This window comes from Osmerus eperlanus, chromosome 5, assembly GCF_963692335.1.
Source record: "Osmerus eperlanus chromosome 5, fOsmEpe2.1, whole genome shotgun sequence".
Lineage (NCBI taxonomy): Eukaryota > Metazoa > Chordata > Actinopteri > Osmeriformes > Osmeridae > Osmerus > Osmerus eperlanus.
This window is the reverse complement of record NC_085022.1, coordinates 3,346,918-3,371,453: the sequence shown is the minus strand read 5'-3', so window position 1 is coordinate 3,371,453 and position 24,536 is coordinate 3,346,918. Positions and strand designations below refer to the sequence as shown.

Genomic DNA, 24,536 nt, shown 5'->3' with positions numbered 1-24,536 from the left:
GGGGTTTTCATTGCAGATTCATAACTGTATAACTGTTTTGGATTACTTTGACAGTAAAGATGTATGTTTTTGAAGTTGGTTTAACTTAATTTGCAACACCATTTGTCCTCAAGTAGGCCTACTGTAGGCATACTTTCCGCGCAAGCGTAGTTAAGACTGTTGATTTTGTATTAGGAGGGATTACCTTGAGGTCTTCAAATATAGGAGTGTTTTTCGTTTGTGTCATTGTTCTTTACGGTCTGTAGGCGGAGGAATATCATTCCTCACCAAAAAACGCAACATGGATCCGCGGTAAGAATAAACATTTCTCCACCTGATACATAGGCATATTCTAGTTTACTTTGAATACAAGTGAGGTACAACTTTTAAACAAAACATTCTTTTACATTCAAGAATATTTAGCGAACAATTAGAAATAGCCCTGTACATTTTCTGTTTCTAAACTAAAAGTTTATATTGTGTTTTATTGCAGCATGCAAATATTTAACAATGTAGCCTACCAAGTAATTGTTTAATGATAAATAGACTCATGCAAATATCGGATAAGATTATCATGCTCATGCTTTCTTCCAAAGATTTTCCTGTGGATTCCTTGTCTGTCTGTTAGCGGTGGCTGTTTCCCAGCTTAGGGCGTCAAGGTACAAGAAACATTCCTGTAGTTACTTGCTTGGCTCTTTCATATTCACTCACACAGGCAGATACATTTTGTATTCAAAAGGACTGTTGTCGGTGCTTTTCGCTTTACAGTCAAACGGTCAACCATGAGTTGTCGGGTCTGTTTAATGATCTCTGGAGACTGGATCTGAGCCGCTTCACACCAGGGGTCGACTACAACGTCACTGTTCAAGTAATTCACTTACTCTGTCTCTTAAAGCTAGATTAATAATCACATTACATATACTGTGGACACAAACCGTAGTGTTTTGTGTTGTCCAGGGCAAAGCTGGATATGTCCCGCAGGGTAGTAACAACGCAAGAGATCATGCCTCCTCGCCTCTCTTCTCTGGCGTCAACGAGGAAAAACTAACGACCACCACCACCTTCTCTCGTGAGTCTACTGTCAAGACATTGACCAATGCAAGAATAAACTATTGATTCTGATTTAGCCTTCCACTAGCAGAATATTGTTTGATAGGCCTTATAATGGTAGTATTATAACTCTAACTCTCAGCACTTTCTTCATAGTATTTTTTCTGTAGACTGCTGATAGTGTTATCAAACATAATTGGTTTTGTGTTGAGATGCAATGTCTTGGGATCAAGATGGGCTACTCTGAGGTCAAAGCTTGCGGTGTCTGCAGGTTTAATGAAGCTCCTGGATAACTATGAGAGGTCCACGGGGGTGTCGGAGAGAGTCACACCAGACGAGGTGACGGAGAACAACCTCTTCCTGGATGCTGTCCTGGAAACGGAGGTTATGAAGGTATGTGTGTGTGGGTGTTGTTCTTGGCTTCTCTCCTCTTCAGTTGCAGGATCACTGAGCCGCTGAGATCCTGAGGGAGTTTATGATCTTCCTGTCCCGGTTTGTTTAGGACACAATGTTGAGAGAACCACACAGAACAAAGCAGCTCATCTAAAACATCTGCTGTGTTGAGGCGTGCCACTTGGCTAGAGCCTGATTGGGTATTAGGGGAGGATTGTAGAGCGTGTACGGACAGGCATTCCCTGACAGACTTGCATACCCCCTACTGGTCAATGTTTAAAATCACAGTGAACTCACAACAAAGTGTGCTAGAGTGTGCTATTCTTTGTTTTGTTGCAGCGTGCCCACAGGTACCTTGTGAGTAAGGGCGTGTCCAGCTCGAACTTGGTGCAGTTTAAGACCCAGCTGTATACCATCTGGTTTCGCCTCTACCACAGGGAGAGAAACGGAGGGTAAGATGACTGCCTTGTGCTCGACTCCCCCACTTCTGTTTCTTCATAGTGGACGACACCGCCGTTCCTTATAAACACAAGAACAGCTTACGTGTTACAATTGAACAGAATATGAATACCCAATGCTGCATGGTTGTCTACGTAAAAAAATTAATAATATAGAACCCGTGTGATATGTTTGTTTGATGTGACTGACAGAGAGGACTCCTGCGGATTTGAGCACGTGTTTGTCGGAGAGACAAAACACGGAAGTGACATCATTGGTTTCCATAACTGGGTCCAGTTCTACCTTCAGGAGAAGAGCAGTAACCTAGACTACAAGGGATACAAAGCCAGGGACGTGGACCTTGTAAGACGAGAGAACCTTCTGCCTGCAACATGGTTCAATCTGTGTGAAACGTACCGTCTTCACTTTCATCTAATACCAAACTTGAGAACGTCCACAGATTAGTTTGACTAGATTTTTGTGTCTTCTTTCTCTGCCCCTCGCACCCACAGCCTGATTCAGACGACCACGTTCTGAGCCTGCAGTTCAGCTGGCATGGCCTGCTGAAGCCGGTGGGCAGCACCTTCATCGGGGCCAGCCCCGAGTTTGAAATGGCCGTCTACACCGTCATCTTCCTCATCAACACACAGCGCAGCACCTCCGTGGTGGTCAACATCGACCAGTGCCAGCTGGAGTTGGTGGTGGTCCGTCGGGGCCGCTCCCTGGGAACCGCCTACCCCAAACTGCTCAGCAGCAACAGGAGGCATCAGTAGATGGACTCCACACAGACCCACCAGCACACACCAAGCACATGCACCATACTGTAGGAAGGGGCATACTTTTGCTATCCTTTTATAGTGGAATTCTTAGTGAGCTTTAGTAGGAAATGTTGTAGCTTTTTTATTTTATTCATAAATGTGTGTGTGTGTGGGAGTCTGTTTTTAATATGCCTTTATAAACATGACGTTATGCACAAATATCTTTATACCTAGCCTAGCTAATTAATCTGTTTTTATGGAAAGCCTTTACGCTTGACTTTGTATCAGTTGAGAGTTTAATTAAAACATGATCAAAGTATTACATTTGTTTTCAAGCCAATCCTTGTATTATTAACACAAGTGTTGGTATTTTTATGACATGAACCTTAAAAGTTCGAGGCCTTTAAAACAGAAAAATAAACCGATCCTGTCATGTAGAACTGTTGTCTTCGCCGCGTTGCCCTTTGTTGCACACGGACGGTTTATGCTGCGACACATCAGGGGCACACGCCGAAGTGACTGCAAAGGTGTAACATTGTTTGATATGTCAGGATAATACTGAGTGTGTACACTTATTTACATACAAAGCAATGGAATTGCTTGGAGAAGAGTTTGGGGACATGAGTCCCCAACAGCTCGCGGCTCCGGTCAACACTGTGGAGGTAGGTAACGTATGGTCCGACTTGATGGAGCACACTGCACGCGATTATGTTGGCTTCTTCTGAAACACTGATGTAAAGTTCACTGCCACTAGCCATCTAGCTAGCAGCTTTAGCATTATCCAATTCATTTGAGTACCGTCGTGCTAAAAGCTGAGAAATACTACACAACTTTTAAGTGTAGCTGACTGTTAAAATGTTGTAGCACCGTGCAGAAAGCTTGGACCAAAACAGTGTGCTGTGTGTCATGCTTTGATTCCCATGAATTACTTTGTTGACAGGAAAAGTGGAAACTATTGCCAGCGTTCCTCAAGGTAGGGATGTTTCTCTTAATATTAATATTCCATTCGTATCCTTATTTGTTATCTGCCTATGTAGGGTCTGTTAGTCCTCGAAAGTATTTGGTTGTCACTATTTCCTCTTCCTAAAATCGAATTTGGTATAACTGTCACTGCAGGTGAAAGGTCTGGTGAAACAACATATCGACTCCTTCAACTATTTCATCAATGTTGAGGTGAGGGAGGATAATCACTGGGCCATCTCTCGCACTTGATCTCATAATGTCCCTGTTATGTTAGAATATTCTCTGCAAAACCAGTTCATTGTCAGTTACATTATTGGCTATTGTGAGAACAAGACATCTTCCTTTCCCTGTGCAGATAAAGAAGATCATGAAGGCTAATGAGAAGATCAGTAGTGACGCAGATCCCATGTGGTACCTGAAGTGAGCATATATCTCATCATATTCAGCCATTTAACGTCATTTGTTATGAATTATATCAAAGCCTCAATTAGTAGGTATGTTCAGTACTGGCACAACCGGACTGCACATCACACTGACTGCACTGTCAGTGTGATGGCTTGTTGCAGTAACATCAGCCCATTTCTCCAGATATCTCAACATCTACGTGGGCATGCCTGACGTGGAGGAAAGCTTCAACGTAACGAGACCGGTCTCTCCTCATGAGGTCAGTTGGTAAAGGGCAACACGGCACTCATGCATTTGTGTCATGACAGTCCTGTCACTTGATAAAGAATATCAACAAACCCAGACTTGCCCGTTTTAGTACTGTTCCTTTAACCAGTAGTGTTTAGGACTGTTCCTTTAACCAGTAGTGTTTAGTACTGTTCCTTTAACCAGTAGTGTTTAGGACTGTTCCTTTAACCAGTAGTGTTTAGTACTGTTCCTTTAACCAGTAGTGTTTAGGACTGTTCCTTTAACCAGTAGTGTTTAGGACTATTCCTTTAACCAGTAGTGTTTAGGACTGTTCCTTTAACCAGTAGTGTTTAGGACTGTTCCTTTAACCAGTAGTGTTTAGGACTATTCCTTTAACCAGTAGTGTTTAGGACTGTTCCTTTTAACCAGTAGTGTTTAGGACTGTTCCTTTTAACCAGTAGTGTTTAGGACTGTTCCTTTTAACCAGTAGTGTTTAGGACTGTTCCTTTAACCAGTAGTGTTTAGTACTATTCCTTTAACCAGTAGTGTTTAGGACTGTTCCTTTAACCAGTAGTGTTTAGGACTGTTCCTTTAACCAGTAGTGTTTAGTACTGTTCCTTTAACCAGTAGTGTTTAGTACTGTTCCTTTAACCAGTAGTGTTTAGGACTGTTCCTTTAACCAGTAGTGTTTAGTACCGTTCCTTTAACCAGTAGTGTTTAGTACTATTCCTTTAACCAGTAGTGTTTAGGACTGTTCCTTTAACCAGTAGTGTTTAGTACTATTCCTTTAACCAGTAGTGTTTAGTACTGTTCCTTTAACCAGTAGTGTTTAGGACTGTTCCTTTAACCAGTAGTGTTTAGGACTGTTCCTTTAACCAGTAGTGTTTATTACTGTTCCTTTAACCAGTAGTGTTTATTACTGTTCCTTTAACCAGTAGTGTTTAGTACTGTTCCTTTAACCAGTAGTGTTTAGGACTGTTCCTTTAACCAGTAGTGTTTAGGACTGTTCCTTTAACCAGTAGTGTTTAGGACTGTTCCTTTAACCAGTAGTGTTTAGGACTGTTCCTTTTAACCAGTAGTGTTTAGTACTCTTTCTTTAACTAGTAGTGTTTAGTACAATCCTAAAGCTGACCCACGTCCTGTTACCCCTCCGCCAGTGTCGCCTGAGGGATATGACGTACTCGGCGCCCATCACTGTGGACATCGAGTACACGCGAGGCAGCCAGAGAATCATCCGGAACGCTCTTCCCATTGGACGGTAGGCAGCTGCCCAAATCCACCCTTCCCTTCTACCCTCTTACGTCATACTCTAATCATCTGTTTCTAGACTGGGCTGGAGGCTTCGTTGTGGTGATGGAAGGGCTACATTGTGTTGTCGCTAACTGTTTGTCTTTGTTTATTCATTCTCCCAATATCCTCTTGGCTGTTCTTTTCTCCCAGAATGCCCATCATGCTGCGTAGCTCCAACTGTGTCCTCACGGGGAAGACCCCCCTGGAGTACGCCAAGCTGAACGAGTGCCCTCTCGACCCAGGTACTGGCCCAAACACCGGCTCAAACACCTAGACAGCCTGAGGTCTGCTAAATCTGTGGTGGGCTATGTGTGTCTGCCAGTGTCCTCCCCTGTACGGGCAGGGTTAGGGTTGAATCTGTGGTGGGCTATGTCTGTCTGAGTGTCTTCTCCTGTACGGGCAGGGGGCTACTTCATAGTGAAGGGTCAGGAGAAGGTCATCCTGATCCAGGAGCAGCTGTCTAAGAACCGCATCATCGTCGAGCAGGACAGGAAAGGAACCGTGGGAGCCTCTGTCACCAGGTGCTGTCACGCAAACATGCCACCGTCCAGTTCCACTCAGACACGCCCCCTGATGAGGATGGTCCAATTAGGCACGGGCATTTAATAGTCTGAACACATTTTTGTCCTCACTTACTGTCCTAAAAGAATTATGACTCTCCACCCAAAAAAATTGTATCTTTGTTAGAAAGCATCATGTGACTTAGAAAGATGCAAGTCTGTCAGTGTAAACATCCAGTTAAACCATCATTGTGTGATGTCTTGCTTACTGCTTTGTGGTTGTAGTCTGTCTTCTTTAATAGGAGATAATATGATAAAGGCATGTGGATCACAGCCTTGGGTAGTGTGCCTTCTGACCACAGCCTTGGGTAGTGGGCCTTCTGACCACAGCCTTGGGTAGTGGGCCTTCTGACCACAGCCTTGGGTAGTGTGCCTTCTGACCACAGCCTTGGGTAGTGGGCCTTCTGACCACAGCCTTGGGTAGTGTGCCTTCTGACCACAGCCTTGGGTAGTGGGCCTTCTGACCACAGCCTTGGGTAGTGGGCCTTCTGACCACAGCCTTGGGTAGTGGGCCTTCTGACCACAGCCTTGGGTAGTGTGCCTTCTGACCACAGCCTTGGGTAGTGGGCCTTCTGACCACAGCCTTGGGTAGTGGGCCTTCTGACCACAGCTTCTGGTTCCCCACAGTTCCACTCACGAGAAGAAAAGTAGGACCAACATGATAGTCAAGCAGGGCAGGTTCTACCTCCGACACAACACGCTCTCAGAGGACGCCCCCATCGCCATCATATTCAAGGTACAGATACACACACGTACACTATGAGACAACATACACAACCACACACACTGTGGCATTGAAGACACACAACCCCATAAACCCAGAACCCCACACAAAGTGAAAAGACACAATCTAAAGGTGCCACACACACAACATACATCAAAATGAAACACTAATATATTTCTCCAGCAGAGGGTGATGTAGACCTAGAAATAACATATTTGAATTGGGGTTTTGAAACTTGAATGTGTCTCAATTTGTGTATTTAGTGCAATTTAAGTAATGTTCCATAATGAAACCTGTGTACTGAATTAAGTTAGCATGTTTTCTTTTAAATGATTGTCACAAAGTTGTTACAAAAGAACTTTGTCGCCTTATTTATAATATTTTGGTACACTTGTCAAGTCGTCGTCCCCCCCCCCCCCTCAGCAGTGTTGTGTACTGAAGCAGCTTTGTTTCGAGCGTACCACCATTGTCTGCCACCAGCTGTTTACCTTGCACTTGTGCATCCTGGGTGAACCCCCCTCCACCCCCCCTCGTTCCCACAGCTCCATATTTGCATAAGCAAATGCCAGAGAAGCAAGTGACTCCCAGATCACCTCTCCCTCATCCTTCTCTTCGCCGCGCCTCCTTCCTTCCCTTCTTTCTAGTTCACCTTTGCTTAATCCTTTCTCCTCTCCACAACTCCCTCTCTACTTTTCTCCTTTAGTGAGATCACCTCTCACCCTCTCTGCACCTCCCCATCCACCTTCTTCCTTCTCTCCCAGACAACCCCTCCTTCTCTCCACCCTTCTGGTTCTCTGTCCTCCCCCTCGACAAGATCCCCTCTCCCTTTTCTTTTCTTACCTCTTTCTTAATGTTCCCTGTCGTGGTGCCCCTGCTGACCTCCCTCCTCCCCCCTCCAGGCCATGGGAGTGGAGAGCGACCAGGAGATTGTGCAGATGATCGGGACGGAGGAGCACGTCATGGCCAACTTTGCTCCCAGCCTGGAGGAGTGTCAGAAGGCCCAGATCTTCACCCAGACCCAGGTACCAGACCCAGGTGCCAGACCCAGGTACCAGACCCAGGTACCAGGTAACAGACCCGGGTACCAGGTACCAGACCCAGGTACCATACACCAGACCCAGGTACCAGATCCAGGTACCAGGGACCAGACCCAGGTACCAGATACCAGACCCAGGTACCATACACCAGACCCAGGTACCAGGTACCAGACCCAGGTACCATACACCAGACCCAGGTACCAGATCCAGGTACCAGGGACCAGACCCAGGTACCAGACCCAGGTACTTGACACCTGCAGACCAGGATGCACTGGACATCCTTCAGATTCAGATGCACAAGTGGATATGTGCAGTCGTTAGTGCTGCTGCTTAAATACAGTTACATTATTCATTAACAGACACTTTTTTCCCCCAAAGCAACTTACAAAAAGTGTGTATAGTTAGTATGGTACAATAAAATAACATATCTCTAACGCCATATAAGTCAAATTGAGCAAATACGCTTTGTTTTAAAAGACAAGTGCAACAGCAATATCTGACTGCATGGTTAGGAGTGTTCGGCTGGGTGGGTGGTCTGGTTGGAAGAATCTCTGTCTGATCTTTGACCTTCATTCATAGCAGAGGAGAGCAGGGTACTGCTGATACTGGTGTGTCTCAGGTGTGTGTGTGTGTGATGTAAAGTGAAAGTGTATAAGAGAAAGTGAGAATGTTGTGTGTGTGGGTGAGAGAGAGAAAGAGAGAGAGAGATTGAGAAAGGAGGGAGAGTAAGAGAGTGAGGGAGGCTGGGTGGGTGTCGCTGGGGGTTACTAGCCCAAGGTCATGACCTTTTTGGTTCACTTGACCTGCTACAACTTTAATCCGTTAGAATGTCCATTTGGTTATCTTTTGTTCCTTAGATAAACACTGATATATCCCACACATTCCAATGATTTAAGAATTAAGCTTGATTAGGAACTGAATTGCATAGTTTGGATGGATATGGGCAGATGAGTTAGGATGTCTTGAGTATTCAGTATTCTGAGCAGATGTTGTTTGCTGTGTACACGACACAGTGTCACACAGTGTTTTTATAGTACACATATTGTGCGTTCTAATACTCCTGTGTGTTTCAACCTTCCAGGCACTGAAATACATTGGTAATAAAGTCCGGCGCCAGCGCATGTGGGGTGGACCCAAGAAAACCAAGATGGAGGAGGCTCGGGAGCTCCTGGCGTCCCTCATCCTAACCCACGTACCTGTAGGTCTCTCCCTGTCCCTCATCCTAACCCACGTACCTGTAGGTCTCTCCCTGTCCCTCATCCTAACCCACGTACCTGTAGGTCTCTCCCTGTCCCTCATCCTAACCCACGTACCTGTAGGTCTCTCCCTGTCCCTCATCCTAACCCACGTACCTGTAGGTCTCTCCCTGTCCCTCACCCTAACCCACGTACCTGTAAGTCTCTCCCTGTCTCTCTTCCTAACCTGTAGGTCTCCCTGTCCCTCATCCTAGCCCACGTATCTGTAGGTCTCTCCCTGTCTCTTCCTAACCTGTAGGTCTCCCTGTCCCTCATCCTAACTTGTAGGTCTCTCCCTGTCCCTCATCCTAACCCACGTACCTGTAGGTCTCTCCCTGTCTCTCTTCCTAACCTGTAGGTCTCTCTCTGTTCCTAATCCTAACCTGTAGGTCTCTCCCTGTTTCTCATCCTAACCAGTAGGTCTCTCCCTGTCCCTCACCCTAACCTGTAGGTCTCTCTCTGTTCCTAATCCTAACCTGTAGGTCTCTCCCTGTTTCTCATCCTAACCAGTAGGTCTCTCCCTGTCCCTCACCCTAACTTGTAGGTCTCCCTGTTCCTCATCCTAACCTGTAGGTCTCCCTGTTCCTCATCCTAACCTGTAGGTCTCTCCCTGTTCCTCATCCTAACCTGTAGGTCTCCCTGTTCCTCATCCTAACCTGTAGGTCTCCCTGTTCCTCATCCTAACCTGTAGGTCTCCCTGTTCCTCATCCTAACCTGTAGGTCTCTCCCTGTTCCTCATCCTAACCTGTAAGTCTCTCCCTGTTCCTCATCCTAACCCAAGTACCTGTAGGTCTCCTTCTGTTCCTCATCCTAACCTGTGGGTCTCTCTCTGTCCCTCATCCTAACATGGAGGTGTCACTAATGTGCTGTGTTCCTGCAGGTGAAGGAGTTTAACTTCCGAGCCAAGTGTGTGTACCTGGCGGTGATGGTGCGCCGTGTCATACTGGCACAGGGGGAGAACAAGGTGGACGACAGAGATTACTATGGCAACAAGCGTCTGGAGCTGGCGGGACAGGTAAATGCCAACTCTTGTCAAATGTTCTCTCTCTCACACTCACTCTCTCACACACACTTGTAATCATCATACATGCTCTCTCGCATACACATGCACACATTACAAAATGAATACCGTGTCTCAAACGGATACTGTACATGCACGCACAGACACATATTCTGTGTCTCTTTCACAGTATTTCTCTCTCACGCACGCACACACACACTTGTAAGCGTCATACACACGATCTAGCATGCATACACACATTCTCTCAGTGTTCTGTGATGGCAGTTCGAATGGGTCCAATCCCCCTCTGCCTGATCTCTCACCTGGGCCTTTGTCTCTCTCGCTCTCAGCTGTATTAATACTCACATTATTCCCCCCCGCTTTGTTTTGCTCTGTTTTGTTGTGCCCCCCCCCACACAAACACCCTCCCTCTCTACTCCCCCTTCCTGGTTGGCTTTGTCGGGAGGGGGGGGGGGGGGGGGGTAGATATGCAGCGGCACCCAAATCCCGGGGCCGGGAAGCAGGGAGAGGGATTTTTCAGCACTGTGACAAAAGAATGGCCGCCTTGACTGGAGCGATTGAGCTAATCCTCAAGGCCGGGGCTCTGATAATGTAATTACCTCTGTCTTCAGCCTTTTCATCCCCAACCCCCCTTACACACACAGACACACACACACAGCCTGCCTAGGCTGAGGGGAGCGAGGGACCGTGGGGGGGAGGGAGGGGGGGGGGGGGATCGAGGTGAGGGGGGGGCAGCGGCTCCTTTCAGCAGGAGCTTACACACTCCCAATCTCCTCACTGCTCCAATTATGATTCTCTGACATTCAACTAATTGGCCCGGCTGTTGTGGCGGAAGCTTAATTTCTTTATTAATTTCTGCTTGTTTGTTGTGCAGTATGCTAATGTGGTCGAGGGTGGTGGTGGGGGGCGGAGGAGCAGAGAGACCTGGGACTGAGGCCAGGTCATACTTATCACCAGCCTGGCACACCTGCTTATTAAAGCCAGCGCTGTTGGCCTTGTCTCTCTGCTGATAAGGAAGTGATGGGGGGGGACACAGCTGGGAGTCTCTGCCTAGGCAGGACTATCTTTGATCAGCAGGCGCGGGGACGACTCCAGCTCAGTTGGCATCAGGAACGCAAGAGGAACGTGGAAAAGTTCTGCACTTAAGAGTAGCAGATCCTCTTGAACAGATGTTAACAACCTTTCATCAAGTTCAACGGAGGAGGAGATGGCTTTGAGAGGAGTGGTCTTATCTTCCATTGACAGCGTTCTCCTTCTCTTGTATTCTCTCTCTCTCTCTCTCACCCTCCCTCTCTCACCAGCTCCTGTCTCTGCTCTTTGAGGACCTCTTCAAAAAGTTCAACTCGGAGTTGAAGAAGATCTCCGACCAGATCATCCCCAAGCAGAGGGCCGCTCAGTTCGACGTGGTCAAGCACATGCGCCAAGACCAAATCACCAACGGCATGGTGAACGCCATCTCCACGGTGGGTGCCCTAGCGCCTCCGTCTGCCCAGGATGGGTGCAACCCCGACATCACCGTCGGCCAACATTACAAATTGCACCTCAGACATTTCCCTTGATGGTCACGTGTTCCTGCTACCTTATTACCAGGGTAACTGGTCCCTGAAGAGGTTCAAGATGGACCGCCAGGGCGTGACCCAGGTCCTATCCCGGCTGTCCTTCATCTCGGCGCTGGGCATGATGACCAGGATCTCGTCCCAGTTTGAGAAGACCAGGAAGGTCAGTGGGCCGCGCTCCCTGCAGCCCTCCCAGTGGGGCATGCTGTGCCCCTCCGACACCCCTGAGGGGGAGGTGAGTCCTGCGTACTGCCCACACCTGCACCTGACCTGTACATCTACCCCCCCAAACACACACACCTGCACCTGACCTGTACATCTACCCCCCCCCCACACACACACACACTCCTACCCCTGGACCTCCAACACTACCTTGGTGTGTGTGTGTGTGTTAGGCTTGTGGCCTGGTGAAGAACCTAGCCCTGATGACCCACATCACCACGGACATGGAGGACGGCCCCATTGTGAAGCTGGCATTTAACCTTGGCGTGGAGGACGTCAACCTGCTGTGTGGAGAGGAGCTCTCCTACCCCAGCGTGTTCCTGGTCTTCCTCAATGGTGACGACGCAGCAGATACAGACACATAACAGTACAGACACAGCAGATACAGACACAGCAGATACAGACACAGCAGATACAGACACAGCAGATACAGACACAGCAGATACAGACACAGCAGATACAGACACATAACAGTACAGACACTGTCAGTACCGACACATAACAGTACCGACACGGTAGATACAGACACATAACAGTACCGACACAGCCGATACAGACACATGACAGTACCGACACATAACAGTACCGACACGGCAGATACAGACACATAACAGTACCGACACAGCAGATACAGACACATAACAGTACCGACACAGCAGATACAGACACAACAGTACCGACACAGCAGATACAGACACATAACAGTACCGACACATAACAGTACCGACACGGCATATACAGACACATAACAGTACCGACACAGCAGATACAGACACATAACAATACCGACACGGCAGATACAGACACATAACAGTACCGACACGGCAGATAGACACATAACAGTACAGACCCAGCAGATACAGACACATAACAGTACCGACACGGCAGATAGACACATAACAGTACAGACCCAGCAGATACAGACACATAACAGTAGCAGATACAGACACAACAGTACCGACACAGCAGATACAGACACATAACAGTACAGACACATAACAGTACCGACACGGCATATACAGACACATAACAGTACCGACACAGCAGATACAGACACATAACAATACCGACACGGCAGATACAGACACATAACAGTACTGACACGGCAGATAGACACATAACAGTACAGACCCAGCAGATACAGACACATAACAGTAGCAGATACAGACACAACAGTACCGACCGTACACTGGGTTTTCAGGTTCACACTAATACGGCGCACAACATTTTCTTTCAATTCACTGTTTCCTCTGTAGTTGACAACATGAGAAGACTCTTAACTTTGAATATATGTTATGCCTCCAAACATGAAGGACAAAATACTGTGCCCAGTTTACAGAAAACAATTGTGTGCTGTACAGTGTGTTTTCAGATTAGTCATTAATTGAACGCCAGCAGTCAGTATTACAGTGTCTTAACATAGACCTTGGACAGTTAATTACAGGAATGTTTTATTTATTTCGAGACGCAGATAACTTGTCAAATAACGTTGCCGCTTAATTAATTAGTAACAGCAGCAGGTGTCGAAACCCCCGAGACTCTGAAAGCTCTCGGCATACTCTGAGAATGTTCTGTGTAGAATGGTGCATGCTGTTCTGTGTAGTTCCCTGTGTGTGCGTCTAACACTCCTGTGTGTGTGTCTACACCCCCCCCCCCCCACACACAGGTAACATTCTGGGGGTCATCAGGGACCACCCGAAGCTGGTCAGCACATTCAGGCTGATGAGGAGGGCAGGCTTCATCAACGAGTTTGTGTCCATCTCCACCAACCTGACGGACCGCTGCGTCTACATCTCCTCTGACGGGGGCCGCCTGTGCAGGTGAGGGGGGACAGGGGGCCTGGGCCAGGGGGGACAGAGGGGGCAGGGCCTGGGCCAGGGGGGACAGGGGGCCTGGGCCAGGGGGGACAGAGGGGGCAGGGCCTGGGCCAGGGGGGACAGGGGGCCTGGGCCAGGGGGGACAGGGGGGGCAGGGCCTGGGCCAGGGGGGACAGAGGGGGCAGGGCCTGGGCCAGGGGGGACAGGGGGCCTGGGCCAGGGGGGACAGAGGGGGCAGGGCCTGGGCCAGGGGGGACAGGGGGCCTGGGCCAGGGGGGGCAGAGGGGGCAGGGCCTGGGACAGGGGGTAGCACATGGAGCTATGTTGAGTCTGCTTTTTATCTATATAGTATTTTTAGACCAATAAAGATGTAATTTTGTAAGTCTACATCCATCTTGGAGATGAATCACGTATGTATGTACAACCATACAACCATGACAGTCACTGTTGATGTGGTGATGATTATTTCACATCTGGATTTGCAGGCCCTACATCATCGTGAAGAAAGGCCAGCCCATGGTGAAGAACCGCCACATTGAGGAACTCTCACAGGGATATAGGTACGTACAGTGATGTCATCACAGGGATATAGTTAGGTACAGTGATGTAATCACAGGGATATAAGTACGTACGGTGATGTCATCACAGGGATATAGGTATGTACAGTGATGTCATCACAGGGATATAGGTACGTACGGTGATGTTATCACAGGGATATAGGTACGTACGGTGATGTCATCACAGGGATATAGGTACGTACGGTGATGTCATCACAGGGATATAGGTATGTACAGTGATGTCATCACAGGGATATAGGTACGTACGGTGATGTTATCACAGGGATATAGGTACGTACGGTGATGTCATCACAGGGATATAGGTACGTACGGTGATGTCATCACAGGGATATAGGTACGTACAGTGATGTCATCACAGGGATATAGTTAGGTACGGTGATGTCATCACAGGGATATAGGTACGTACGGTGATGTCATCACAGGGATATAGGTACGTACGGTGATGTCATCACAGGGATATAGGTACGTACGGTGATGTCATCACAGGGATATAGGTAGACCTGAGTTGTACAGTGATGATCGAGGGTCGTCCTCCCATTTATAACTGACATTCATTTCGGCAACACTTTACTTTAAGGTTACAGCAACTGCCATTAAAAGGTCTATGGTAACAACATTTTAGGTAAATTGGAATTGCAGTGCAATTGAAGGTCATGTCACCAAAACTATATTAAAGGCAGGATAGGCAAGTTTTGCAAACCTAGCAATTTTTGCTTGAGTTTGAAAGGTTTCAAAACAAAATATCCCACCTCTTCCCTTAAAGACCACTCCCCCAAAAAACATGAATGTGCTGCCTGAATACTGCCGGGAGGGAGACAGACAAGTAGCCCATCAAATCATTGCATTTGGTCCGAATGCCGTCTAATCATTAGTGCCTGTCCGACCTTAATGACTGGTCATGTTTATTACAGTCCTGCGACACCCACAGATATCGGATTGATTTAATTTTACTGTCAAACCTTTAGATTTATTGATTGCTATCAGGATGTGAAGTTTATTTCAGCGAATATGACAAAGTGCTTTTCAACAACATTGCCTACCCTGCCTTTAATATCCAATTACCAGGAAAATACTTTTTTTAATGGAAACCGTTTACAGATGTCACATGTCTCTTTGTAATTTCTTGTGGTCAGAACCTTTGAGGACTTCCTCCACGAGAGCCTGGTGGAGTACCTGGATGTGAACGAGGAGAACGACTGCCAGATCGCGCTCTACGAACACATGATCACAGGGTGAGGGTCCGGAGCGCCGACTCCACAACAAACTCTCCACCTCCTCAGAACGAGATTTGAAACTTAGTGTCACATTGCCTATTTCTCAATGATCAATGAGAATGACCAATGATCCATTGGTTGGATTAGTATTCAGAATGCGCTTCTTTGTTTATAGGGAAACCACCCACTTGGAGATTGAGCCCTTCACCTTGCTGGGGGTGTGTGCAGGACTCATCCCTTACCCCCACCACAACCAGTCCCCCAGAAACACCTACCAGTGTGCGATGGGCAAGCAGGCCATGGGTAATACAAACATTCTGAAACTGCTCTGTGTTATCGAATATCCACTACAGTACACTCTCAACAGACACTCAAAGGGGCCAAGTCAGTTATGTACACTATATGACTCACATTCCCTCACAGAAGCATCCTTAATCAGTCCCCCTCTGTGCCTCATACACACACATGATCTTGTCAGAATACATTTGTGTGTGTGTGATTGAGTGTTTGCCTGCGTGTGTATGCGCATGGACATCAAACCCAGGGCTGTTACGTCGGTGCTGTATTGTGGGATGTGTGTGCGGAGGCCCTCTCTGTGCCAGTCACCCTGAGTGTCATTAGCCAGTCATTGTGCTTCTACCGGCTGTGCTCGCTCAGTTTGTTCAGCTGCGGGGCAGAATGCACACCCTGGGCGCCCCGGTAACCCAAACTGACTAAAACGACACTGTTGACATTCGCTACATGGAGCCCAGTCGCCCCGCCACCCCCTCTTCCCTCCCTAACTCCCCCCCCTCTTCCCTTCCTCTCCTCCCTAACCCCCACCCCCTCTGCCCTCCCTCTCCTCCCTAACCCCCACCCCCTCTGCCCTCCCACTCCTCCCTAACCCACACCCCCTCTTCCCTCCCTAACTCCCCCCCCTCTTCCCTTCCTCTCCTCCCTAACCCCCACCCCCTCTGCCCTCCCTCTCCTCCCTAACCCCCACCCCCTCTGCCCTCCCACTCCTCCCTAACCCACACCCCCTCTTCCCTACCTAACTCCCCCCCCCCTCTTCCCTTCCTCTCCTCCCTAACCCCCACCCCCTCTGCCCTCCCTCTCCTCCCTAACCCACACCCCCTCTTCCCTACCTAACCCTTGCAGGAAGACAGAGCCTGGAACTTTCTGCAGTTGAGCTGAACTGTAGTTGACCTGCGTTTGTTGTTGAGCTGCTGTTCAGGCTGTGTTGGTTGCCGAGCTGCAGTGTCGCTGAGTGGCGTCACGGTTTATCTGCGACTGTGTTGTGTCGTCGACCCGTGTGGCACTCGAGCTGTGCTGCTGTTGATCTTCTCCATGATCTATCACTTCCCAGGTACGATTGGCTACAACCAGAGGAACCGCATCGACACATTGATGTACCTGCTGGCTTACCCCCAGAGACCCATGGTGAAGACCAAGACCATTGAGCTCATCGATTTTGAGAAGCTGCCGGCGGGGCAGAACGCCACAGTGGCCGTGATGAGCTATAGTGGATACGACATTGAGGACGCCCTGATTCTCAACAAAGCCTCCCTGGACAGAGGTGAGCTCTTTGGGCCTAGCCCAGGCCTAACAATGACCCTGTCAGGGCCTAGCCCAGGCCTAACAATGACCCTGTCAGGGACTAGCCCAGGCCTAACAATGACCCTGTCAGGGCCTAGCCCCAGGTCTAACCATGACCCTGTCAGGGCCTAGTCCCAGGTCTAACCATGACCCTGTCAGGGCCTAGACCCAGGTCTAACCATGACCCTGTCAGGGCCTAGTCCCAGGTCTAACCATGACCCTGTCAGGGCCTAGTCCCAGGTCTAACCATGACCCTGTCAGGGCCTAGCCCCAGGTCTAACCATGACCCTGTCAGGGCCTAGTCCCAGGTCTAACCATGACCCTGTCAGGGCCTAGACCCAGGTCTAACCATGACCGTCAGGTCCTAGCCCCAGGTCTAACCATGACCCTGTCAGGGCCTAGCCCCAGGTCTAACCATGACCCTGTCAGGGCCTAGCCCCAGGTCTAACCATGTTTTGAACCCCCCGTCACGCACCCCCAGGCTTCGGCAGGTGCCTGGTCTACAAGAACGCCAAGTGCACGCTGAGACGCTACACCAACCAGACCTTCGACAAGGTGATGGGTCCCATGCTGGACGCCGCCACACGCAAGCCCATCTGGAGACACAGCATCCTGGACGCCGACGGCATCTGTTCCCCTGGTGAGACTTGGCTAGCTTGCCTCTATCAGTGGATCAAGCTAACTTGTAGACCCGGGTGTGCAGAACGGGATTAGCTAGCCGTAAGTGGCGTTACTCTGCAACGCTACTCTCTCTCTGCCAAACTCTGTCTGATCTGACTTGTTGTAGTGCTGTAATATACATGTTTCCCTTGTGTTTGACGCCACATAGCACATATGGCTCGTATCAAGGTGTTCGTGTGAGAATTTTGGCCTTCATTTTTGTCTGGGATGCGTGTCTTCTTCTCACCATGTCCCAGGAGAGAAAGTGGAGAACAAGCAGGTTCTGGTGAACAAGTCCATGCCCACCGTAACCCAGACCCCCCTGGAGGGGGGCACCCAGCCTGGCCAGCCCCAGTACAGAGACGTGCCCGTCGGGTGAGCCTGCCAGCTGTCCTCCCCTCCCCCTTCTTCCCCTCTCCTGTTCCTCCTCCCTCTGTTCTCTCTCTCCTCCTCCACGTCCTCGTTTGGACTTCATCAAGCATCTCAGTGTGAAGCTGCTGATTTAGGATCGAGATGTGGTGTGACCCTCCTCGCCATGTCAACTGCGTCTTTGTGTCTGATGGGCTACGGCTGGTCACATAGCGAGGGTTAGACGAGTGTGGAGAACGTCAGTCTGTGACGCCGAGGTGTTTCTAACTGTTGTCTTGTCGTCGTCCACGCGACAGCTACAAGGGCTCCACCGACTCCTACATCGAGAAGGTGATGATCTCCTCCAACGCCGACGACGCGTTCCTCATCAAGATCCTGCTCAGGCAGACCAGGAGGCCGGAGATCGGAGACAAGTTCAGCAGCCGTCACGGACAGAAAGGTGAAGCCCCTCCCAGACACAGTTTGGCCACAGTTCGCCCGGCGTTCAGCCACAGTTCGCCCGGCGTTCAGCCACAGTTCGCCCGGCGTTCAGCCACAGTTCGCCCGGCGTTCAGCCACAGTTCGCGTCTACACAGTCTCCACAATCTACAGCCCACACTGTTGGCTGCTCAACAGATGGCAGGGGATGCCTGTCAGGGAACGTAGCTTGTTGCTTCTACAGCATCTCTGGTGTCTGGGCTCTCTGACCCTCCTGGGCATATACTTCAGCCTGATACTGAAGTATCAAGGTTATAGGTGTCTGCCTGAGCTAGCATGTAGTGTGTGTGTGTGTCTGCCTTGGCTAGCATGTAGCGTGTGTGTGTTTGTCTGTCTGGGCTAGCGTGTGTGTGTGTCTGCCTGAGCTAGCGTGTGTGTGTTTCTGCCTGGGCTAGCATGCAGTGTGTGTGTGTGTCTGCCTGGGCTAGCATGTAGTGTGTGTGTCTGTCTGGGCTAGCATGTAGCGTGTGTGTGTTTCTGCCTGGGCTAGCATGCAGTGTGTGTGTGTCTGCCTGGGCTAGCGTGTAGCGTGTGTGTATGTGTCTGCCTGGGCTAGCATGTAGCGTGTGTGTGTGTGTGTGTGTGTCTGCCTGGGCTAGCGTGTGTGTGTGTGTCTGCCTGGGCTAGCATGTAGTGTGTGTGTTAAGCCAAGTCAGCTCTGCCAGCTCTGCCAACCGCCCCCCCCCCCCCCCTCCATCTCATGTTTCTAGAGCGGCTTTTCAATTAATTGGCTCTTTGTGCCATGCCAGACTATGCAAATGTGTTACACCCCCAGCAGTCCTGGGAAAATTGTTTACAGGCCCCGGTTGTGCCGTCAACTGGAGGAGGATGAGGGGGGGCGGAGGGGGGGAGGAGGGGGCTGTATGATGGTTTAATCGGTGAGCTAACTGGCGCCACGCATAATTCACTCCCTTCATTAAGGGGCTGGGCCACCGGGTGGTCAGGAGCAGGGAGGGGTGGGGTGGGGGCCACGTCCCTGTCTCAGAGTGGTGGAGTGAGGGGCAGTACTGGGGGAGGGGCAGGGAGGAGCCCTGAGCTACAGAGGAAATCTGGGGGAGAGAGGAGAGGAGATCTGGGGGAGAGAAGAGAGGAACAGGCAGGACTTTATGGCTGGAGGGGAGCTGGGCTGGGCTGGAGGGGAGCTGGGCTGGAGGGGTGCTGGGCTGGAGGGGAGCTGGGCTGGAGGGGAGCTGGGCTGGAGGGGAGCTGGGCTGGGCTGGAGGGGAGCTGGGCTGGAGGGGAGGGGAGCTGGGCTGGAGGGGTGCTGGGCTGGAGGGGAGCTGGGCTGGAGGGGAGCTGGGCTGGAGGGGAGCTGGGCTGGAGGGGAGCTGGGCTGGAGGGGAGCTGGGCTGGAGGGGTGCTGGGCTGGAGGGGAGCTGGGCTGGAGGGGTGCTGGGCTGGAGGGGAGCTGGGCTGGAGGGGAGCTGGGCTGGAGGGGAGCTGGGCTGGAGGGGAGCTGGGCTGGAGGGGAGCTGGGCTGGGCTGGAGGGGAGCTGGGCTGGGCTGGAGGGGAGGGGAGCTGGGCTGGAGGGGAGCTGGGCTGGAGGGGAGCTGGGCTGGAGGGGAGCTGGGCTGGGCTGGAGGGGAGCTGGGCTGGAGGGGAGCTGGGCTGGAGGGGAGCTGGGCTGGGCTGGAGGGGAGCTGGGCTGGAGGGGAGCTGGGCTGGAGGGGAGCTGGGCTGGAGGGGAGCTGGGCTGGAGGGGAGCTGGGCTGGGCTGGAGGGGAGCTGGGCTGGAGGGGAGCTGGGCTGGAGGGGAGCTGGGCTGGAGGGGAGCTGGGCTGGGCTGGAGGGGAGCTGGGCTGGAGGGGAGCTGGGCTGGAGGGGAGCTGGGCTGGAGGGGAGCTGGGCTGGAGGGGAGCTGGGCTGATGTAGCAGCTTGATACTCCCTAGTTGATTGATGTAGTTTAATCTGAGTTGAGCTGAGTGCTACAACTCAGGTACTGAGCAGGGTACTTTGACTTTCGTTTTACAAACGTAACGTTCCAATTTCATCTTTAACAACTGGAACAACAGTTGTCTGTTGATTTATTTTGGAGTTTGGCTACGTTATTAAATCTCACACCCCTGGCTAGCCTCATAAACTGTGGTCACCAGAGCAGAATAAGTTAATTATTTACCGGTGACCCCCCCCACACACACACACAGCTGTGTTGGCTGTGGAGAGGGGGGGCAGTGTTAGAGCGGGCCATTGTGTGAGCCGCCAGTGTCGGTCTGTGTGGAGGGGTGATGGAGGGCTCAGGGACCCTAGCTGTTGTCTCGCCTTTCTCTGCTGATTTCATGCCTCTTTTATCATTCACTTTCACACAAAAACAAACACCAATGAGGATGTCTACTTGGGACTCTCTCTCTCTCTCCCCCCCTCCGCTTCTCGACACCCCTCTACCTTTCTACCTCTTCCCTTTTCCCTTGTTTTATCCCCCTTTAGTCCTTAGCCCTCTTGCCCTTTCCTCTCCCTTTTGCTCTTTCCCTGTTCTTTCGAATTCTTTCTCATTCTCTCCCTCTGTTATCGGGGCTCTGGTGTGTTTGGCCTTTTCTTAGCATTGAATCCCAAGCTGCTGCCCCCCACCCTCACCCCCAGCTCCTGCAACCCATCCAGGGGGGGTTTTGTCCCCGGGGGACACAGGTCTGGTTTCCTCTCCTCCTGTCCAGTCGGGGGACACAGGTCTGGTTTCCTCTCCTCCTGTCCAGTCGGGGGACACAGGTCTGGTTTCCTCTCCTCCTGTCCAGTCGGGGGACACAGGTCTGGTTTCCTCTCCTCCTGTCCAGTCGGGGGACACAGGTCTGGTTTCCTCTCCTCCTGTCCAGTCGGGGGACACAGGTCTGGTTTCCTCTCCTCCTGTCCAGTCGAGCTCTCGTTCCCTTCCTCTGCACAGTCGTGGACGTGTAATCCTGGCCTCATCCAGAGCACCTTCCTACACTTCCTGCTCCCCCCCACCCCCCCTGCCCCCCCTCCCGGCTCCCTCTCTTTTCCCCCTCTTTCATTTGCAAATGGGCCGGTGATCTGTTTGCCCTGGCCAGGGGAGAGTGCCTCGGCCCCTCAGCAAACATTTGCCCTCACACTTAACACTCCCAGCTACCGGGCCCCCCTGCACCCCTCCCCCCCTGCCCGGCACCCTTCCTCCGTGTCAAACCCAGGTCCTTTCAACTAGACTGCTAAAATGAGGATGGGCCTGCATAGAGCTGTGGATGTGTTACGAACCCTCTCTCCTCCATAGAGCTGTGGATGTGTTACGAACCCTCTCTCCTCCATAGAGCTGTGGATGTGTTACGAACCCTCTCCTCCATAGAGCTGTGGATGTGTTACGAACCCTCTCTCCTCCATAGAGCTGTGGATGTGTTACGAACCCTCTCCTCCATAGAGCTGTGGATGTGTTACGAACCCTCTCCTCCATAGAGCTGTGGATGTGTTACGAACCCTCTCTCCTCCGCTGCAGGTGTGTGTGGTCTCATAGTGCCCCAGGAAGACATGCCCTTCTGCGACTCGGGTATCTGTCCTGACATCATCATGAATCCTCATGGGTACCCCTCCAGAATGACGGTACGTATTTCCCCCCCCACACACACACACACACACACACTCCCTAAGTATGACAGTGCACAACAACCGCCCTTACAGAATGACTGTGTCACACATACACGCATACTTCTAAAATATGTGTGGCCTGTACCCTGGCCTGAAGCCGTCTGTCTCTCAGTAGCTGAGCCAAACCCCTCGTTATCTCCCCTGTTCTCCAGCCTGTCACGGGCCTACAGGACACGCCCCCCCATTCACCCATCCGCTGCCCCGCTCATTGTTACCGCCACAGAATTGGGTTGCTGTGGAAACGGTAGCAAACTTATTGCGGCCAGCCGAATAGACGGCAGCGGTGGGTTTGTGAGGCTTCATACCAGAAGCATAACTCCAGGTGGTCTAATGGCCTAGGTCAGGGTTCCGGGTAGGTAGCAGCTCGGTTCAGACAGCTGTGCTATGATCTTGCCTGGAAACCGGGGCTCCTCCCTGGCTGGTTGTCATGACCAGTCCATTGCTATGTTTGCTCAGGGAGGATCACCACCCTACCACCATCACAAAGTAGCAGGGGTCAGAGGTCAGGGGTCAAAGGCTCTTCCTGCCTTGACCGTTACCCCTAACCAAACACAAAATATTTGACAGCTTCGTTCATTGTATATATATATCCCCTGACCACAGCGTTTCAAAGTCAAACAAGTATGTTAGGAGATGAATCCTGGAAAGAGAACCTCTGAGAAAACGGTTGGATTCCCCCCTGAGTCACACCCCAGTCGTGTGTTTCCGGTGTTTTCCATGCCAGGTGGGGAAGCTGATCGAGCTGCTGGCGGGCAAGGCCGGCGTGCTAGATGGACGCTTCCACTACGGCACGGCTTTCGGAGGGAGCAAGGTGAAGGATGTGTGTGAGGACCTGATCCGCTACGGCTACAACTACCAGGGCAAAGACTACGTCACTTCTGGCATTACCGGGTACACACACACACACACGTAACCTTCTCTGTCGACAATGAATCATTCTAACTAGAAGCCAAGTGTGTGATAAGGTTGTGTGACTGCGCCTCAGGGAACCTCTGGAGGCCTATATCTACTATGGACCAGTGTACTACCAGAAGCTAAAACACATGGTCCTGGACAAGATGCACGCCCGTGCCCGAGGACCCAGGGCTGTTCTTACCAGGTGAGACGGCCTACAGGAGAGACGAGTCATAGCTGAGCTTTGTTTACGTTTTACCCTACGCATTCAGCAGATGCTTTAATCCAACGCAACAGACAAGTAGGGCATATAGTAGTGCAGCAGGAAATGAAGGATCAGAAGGGCAGGGAACGCTCTGTATTTGTAAATGCATGGTAGAACTCCACCATACGTGTCCCATTGGTTTGACTTTGTCCTTGTCCGGTTTAAATAGTACAAGACTGGCAATTTGGTGTTCTCTTTTCTCTGTGATTCACTCTCTCTCTTTCTCTCTCTCTCTGTCTCTCTCTGTCTCTCTCTGTCTCTGTCTCTCTCTGTCTCTCTCTCTCTCTGTCTCTCTCTGTCTCTCTCTGTCTCTCTCTGTCTCTTTCTCATTCTCTCTGCCTCTCTCTCTCTGTCTCTCTCTCTGCCTCTCTCTTTCCTGACCCTCCCAGACAGCCCACGGAGGGTCGCTCCAGGGACGGGGGCCTCCGCCTGGGGGAGATGGAGCGGGACTGCCTGATTGGCTACGGAGCCAGCATGCTGCTGCTGGAGCGCCTCATGATCTCCAGCGACGCCTTCGAGGTGGACGTCTGCGGGCAGTGCGGCCTGCTGGGTTACTCAGGCTGGTGAGCCAGTTCACATTATGAGTGTTGATGTTTCATCCCCCCCCCCCCCCCCCCACGTAGCTTTCCTCATCTTGAATCTCGTCCCCGTGTCCTAAGGTGCCACTACTGTAAGTCGTCGTGTCACGTGTCATCGCTGAGGATCCCCTACGCCTGCAAGCTGCTCTTCCAGGAGCTGCAGTCCATGAACATCGTGCCTCGCCTCAAACTGGCCCGCTACAACGACTGAGCTGCTGATGGAGACCAGAGGGCAGGGGAGAGGAGAGGAGAGGAGAGGAGAGGAAGGGAGAGGAGAGGAGAGGAGAGGAGAGGAGAGGAGAGGAGAGGAGAGGAGAGGAGAGGAGAGGAGGAGTGTAGTGGTGAGGAGAGGAGAGGAGAGGAGTGGTGAGGAGAGGAGGGGTCATAGGTCAGGAGGGGAGAGGGAGAGGGAAAAGAACGAGATGGGATGAGAGCGTAAGGGAAATGAGGGTAGAGGAGAGAAAAGGAAGGGGGGATCAGAATTAGAGGAAAACAACAAGCAACATTGACTATCTCAGTTGACACCAGTTAAACAGGCCTGGGTCAGTTACAATACATGATATGCAAGTAATTGTGCTTTTTATTGGAATCTCAGTTATGAACCATTTGTTTGTTTATTTTTGCTAGCAGATCTATGACATGTAGGCGTGCAAATATTTTTTGTTT

The 24,536-nt window shown here is 50.8% G+C and overlaps 2 protein-coding genes across 2 annotated transcripts; both read left to right on the top strand.

Annotated features, from left to right (window-relative positions):
* The first annotated feature begins 135 nt into the window (after positions 1-135).
* endouc (endonuclease, polyU-specific C) lies at positions 136-2,940 on the top strand. The gene is made up of 8 exons (XM_062461124.1): positions 136-291; positions 576-638; positions 748-847; positions 937-1,048; positions 1,301-1,422; positions 1,762-1,874; positions 2,073-2,223; positions 2,373-2,940. The coding sequence occupies exons 1-8, from the start codon at positions 281-283 to the stop codon at positions 2,631-2,633; spliced, it is 933 nt and encodes a 310-aa protein (XP_062317108.1). The 5' UTR covers positions 136-280; the 3' UTR covers positions 2,634-2,940.
* Positions 2,941-3,141: 201 nt separating this feature from the next.
* On the top strand, positions 3,142-24,129 carry polr3b (polymerase (RNA) III (DNA directed) polypeptide B). Its single transcript, XM_062461119.1, has 28 exons — positions 3,142-3,280; positions 3,559-3,591; positions 3,735-3,791; positions 3,937-4,001; positions 4,170-4,245; positions 5,372-5,472; positions 5,655-5,746; positions 5,908-6,025; positions 6,692-6,800; positions 7,688-7,810; positions 8,907-9,023; positions 9,941-10,075; positions 11,383-11,544; positions 11,672-11,872; positions 12,033-12,195; positions 13,526-13,679; positions 14,162-14,236; positions 15,388-15,486; positions 15,644-15,771; positions 16,814-17,023; positions 17,525-17,683; positions 17,961-18,078; positions 18,369-18,511; positions 21,985-22,088; positions 22,858-23,024; positions 23,119-23,232; positions 23,682-23,855; positions 23,952-24,129. The coding sequence occupies exons 1-28, from the start codon at positions 3,209-3,211 to the stop codon at positions 24,079-24,081; spliced, it is 3,399 nt and encodes a 1,132-aa protein (XP_062317103.1). The 5' UTR covers positions 3,142-3,208; the 3' UTR covers positions 24,082-24,129.
* Positions 24,130-24,536: the final 407 nt, after the last annotated feature.

Bases quoted from the DNA above. Each gene is read 5' to 3' on its own strand.
- endouc (XM_062461124.1), top strand. The intron at 639-747 runs GTACAAGAAACA...TTCGCTTTACAG, and splicing joins TCCCAGCTTAGGGCGTCAAG to TCAAACGGTCAACCATGAGT. The intron at 848-936 runs GTAATTCACTTA...TGTGTTGTCCAG, and splicing joins ACTACAACGTCACTGTTCAA to GGCAAAGCTGGATATGTCCC.
- polr3b (XM_062461119.1), top strand. From the start codon at position 3,209: ATGGAATTGCTTGGAGAAGAGTTTGGGGACATGAGTCCCCAACAGCTC. The intron at 5,473-5,654 runs GTAGGCAGCTGC...CTTTTCTCCCAG, and splicing joins AACGCTCTTCCCATTGGACG to AATGCCCATCATGCTGCGTA. The intron at 6,801-7,687 runs GTACAGATACAC...TCCCCCCTCCAG, and splicing joins CCATCGCCATCATATTCAAG to GCCATGGGAGTGGAGAGCGA.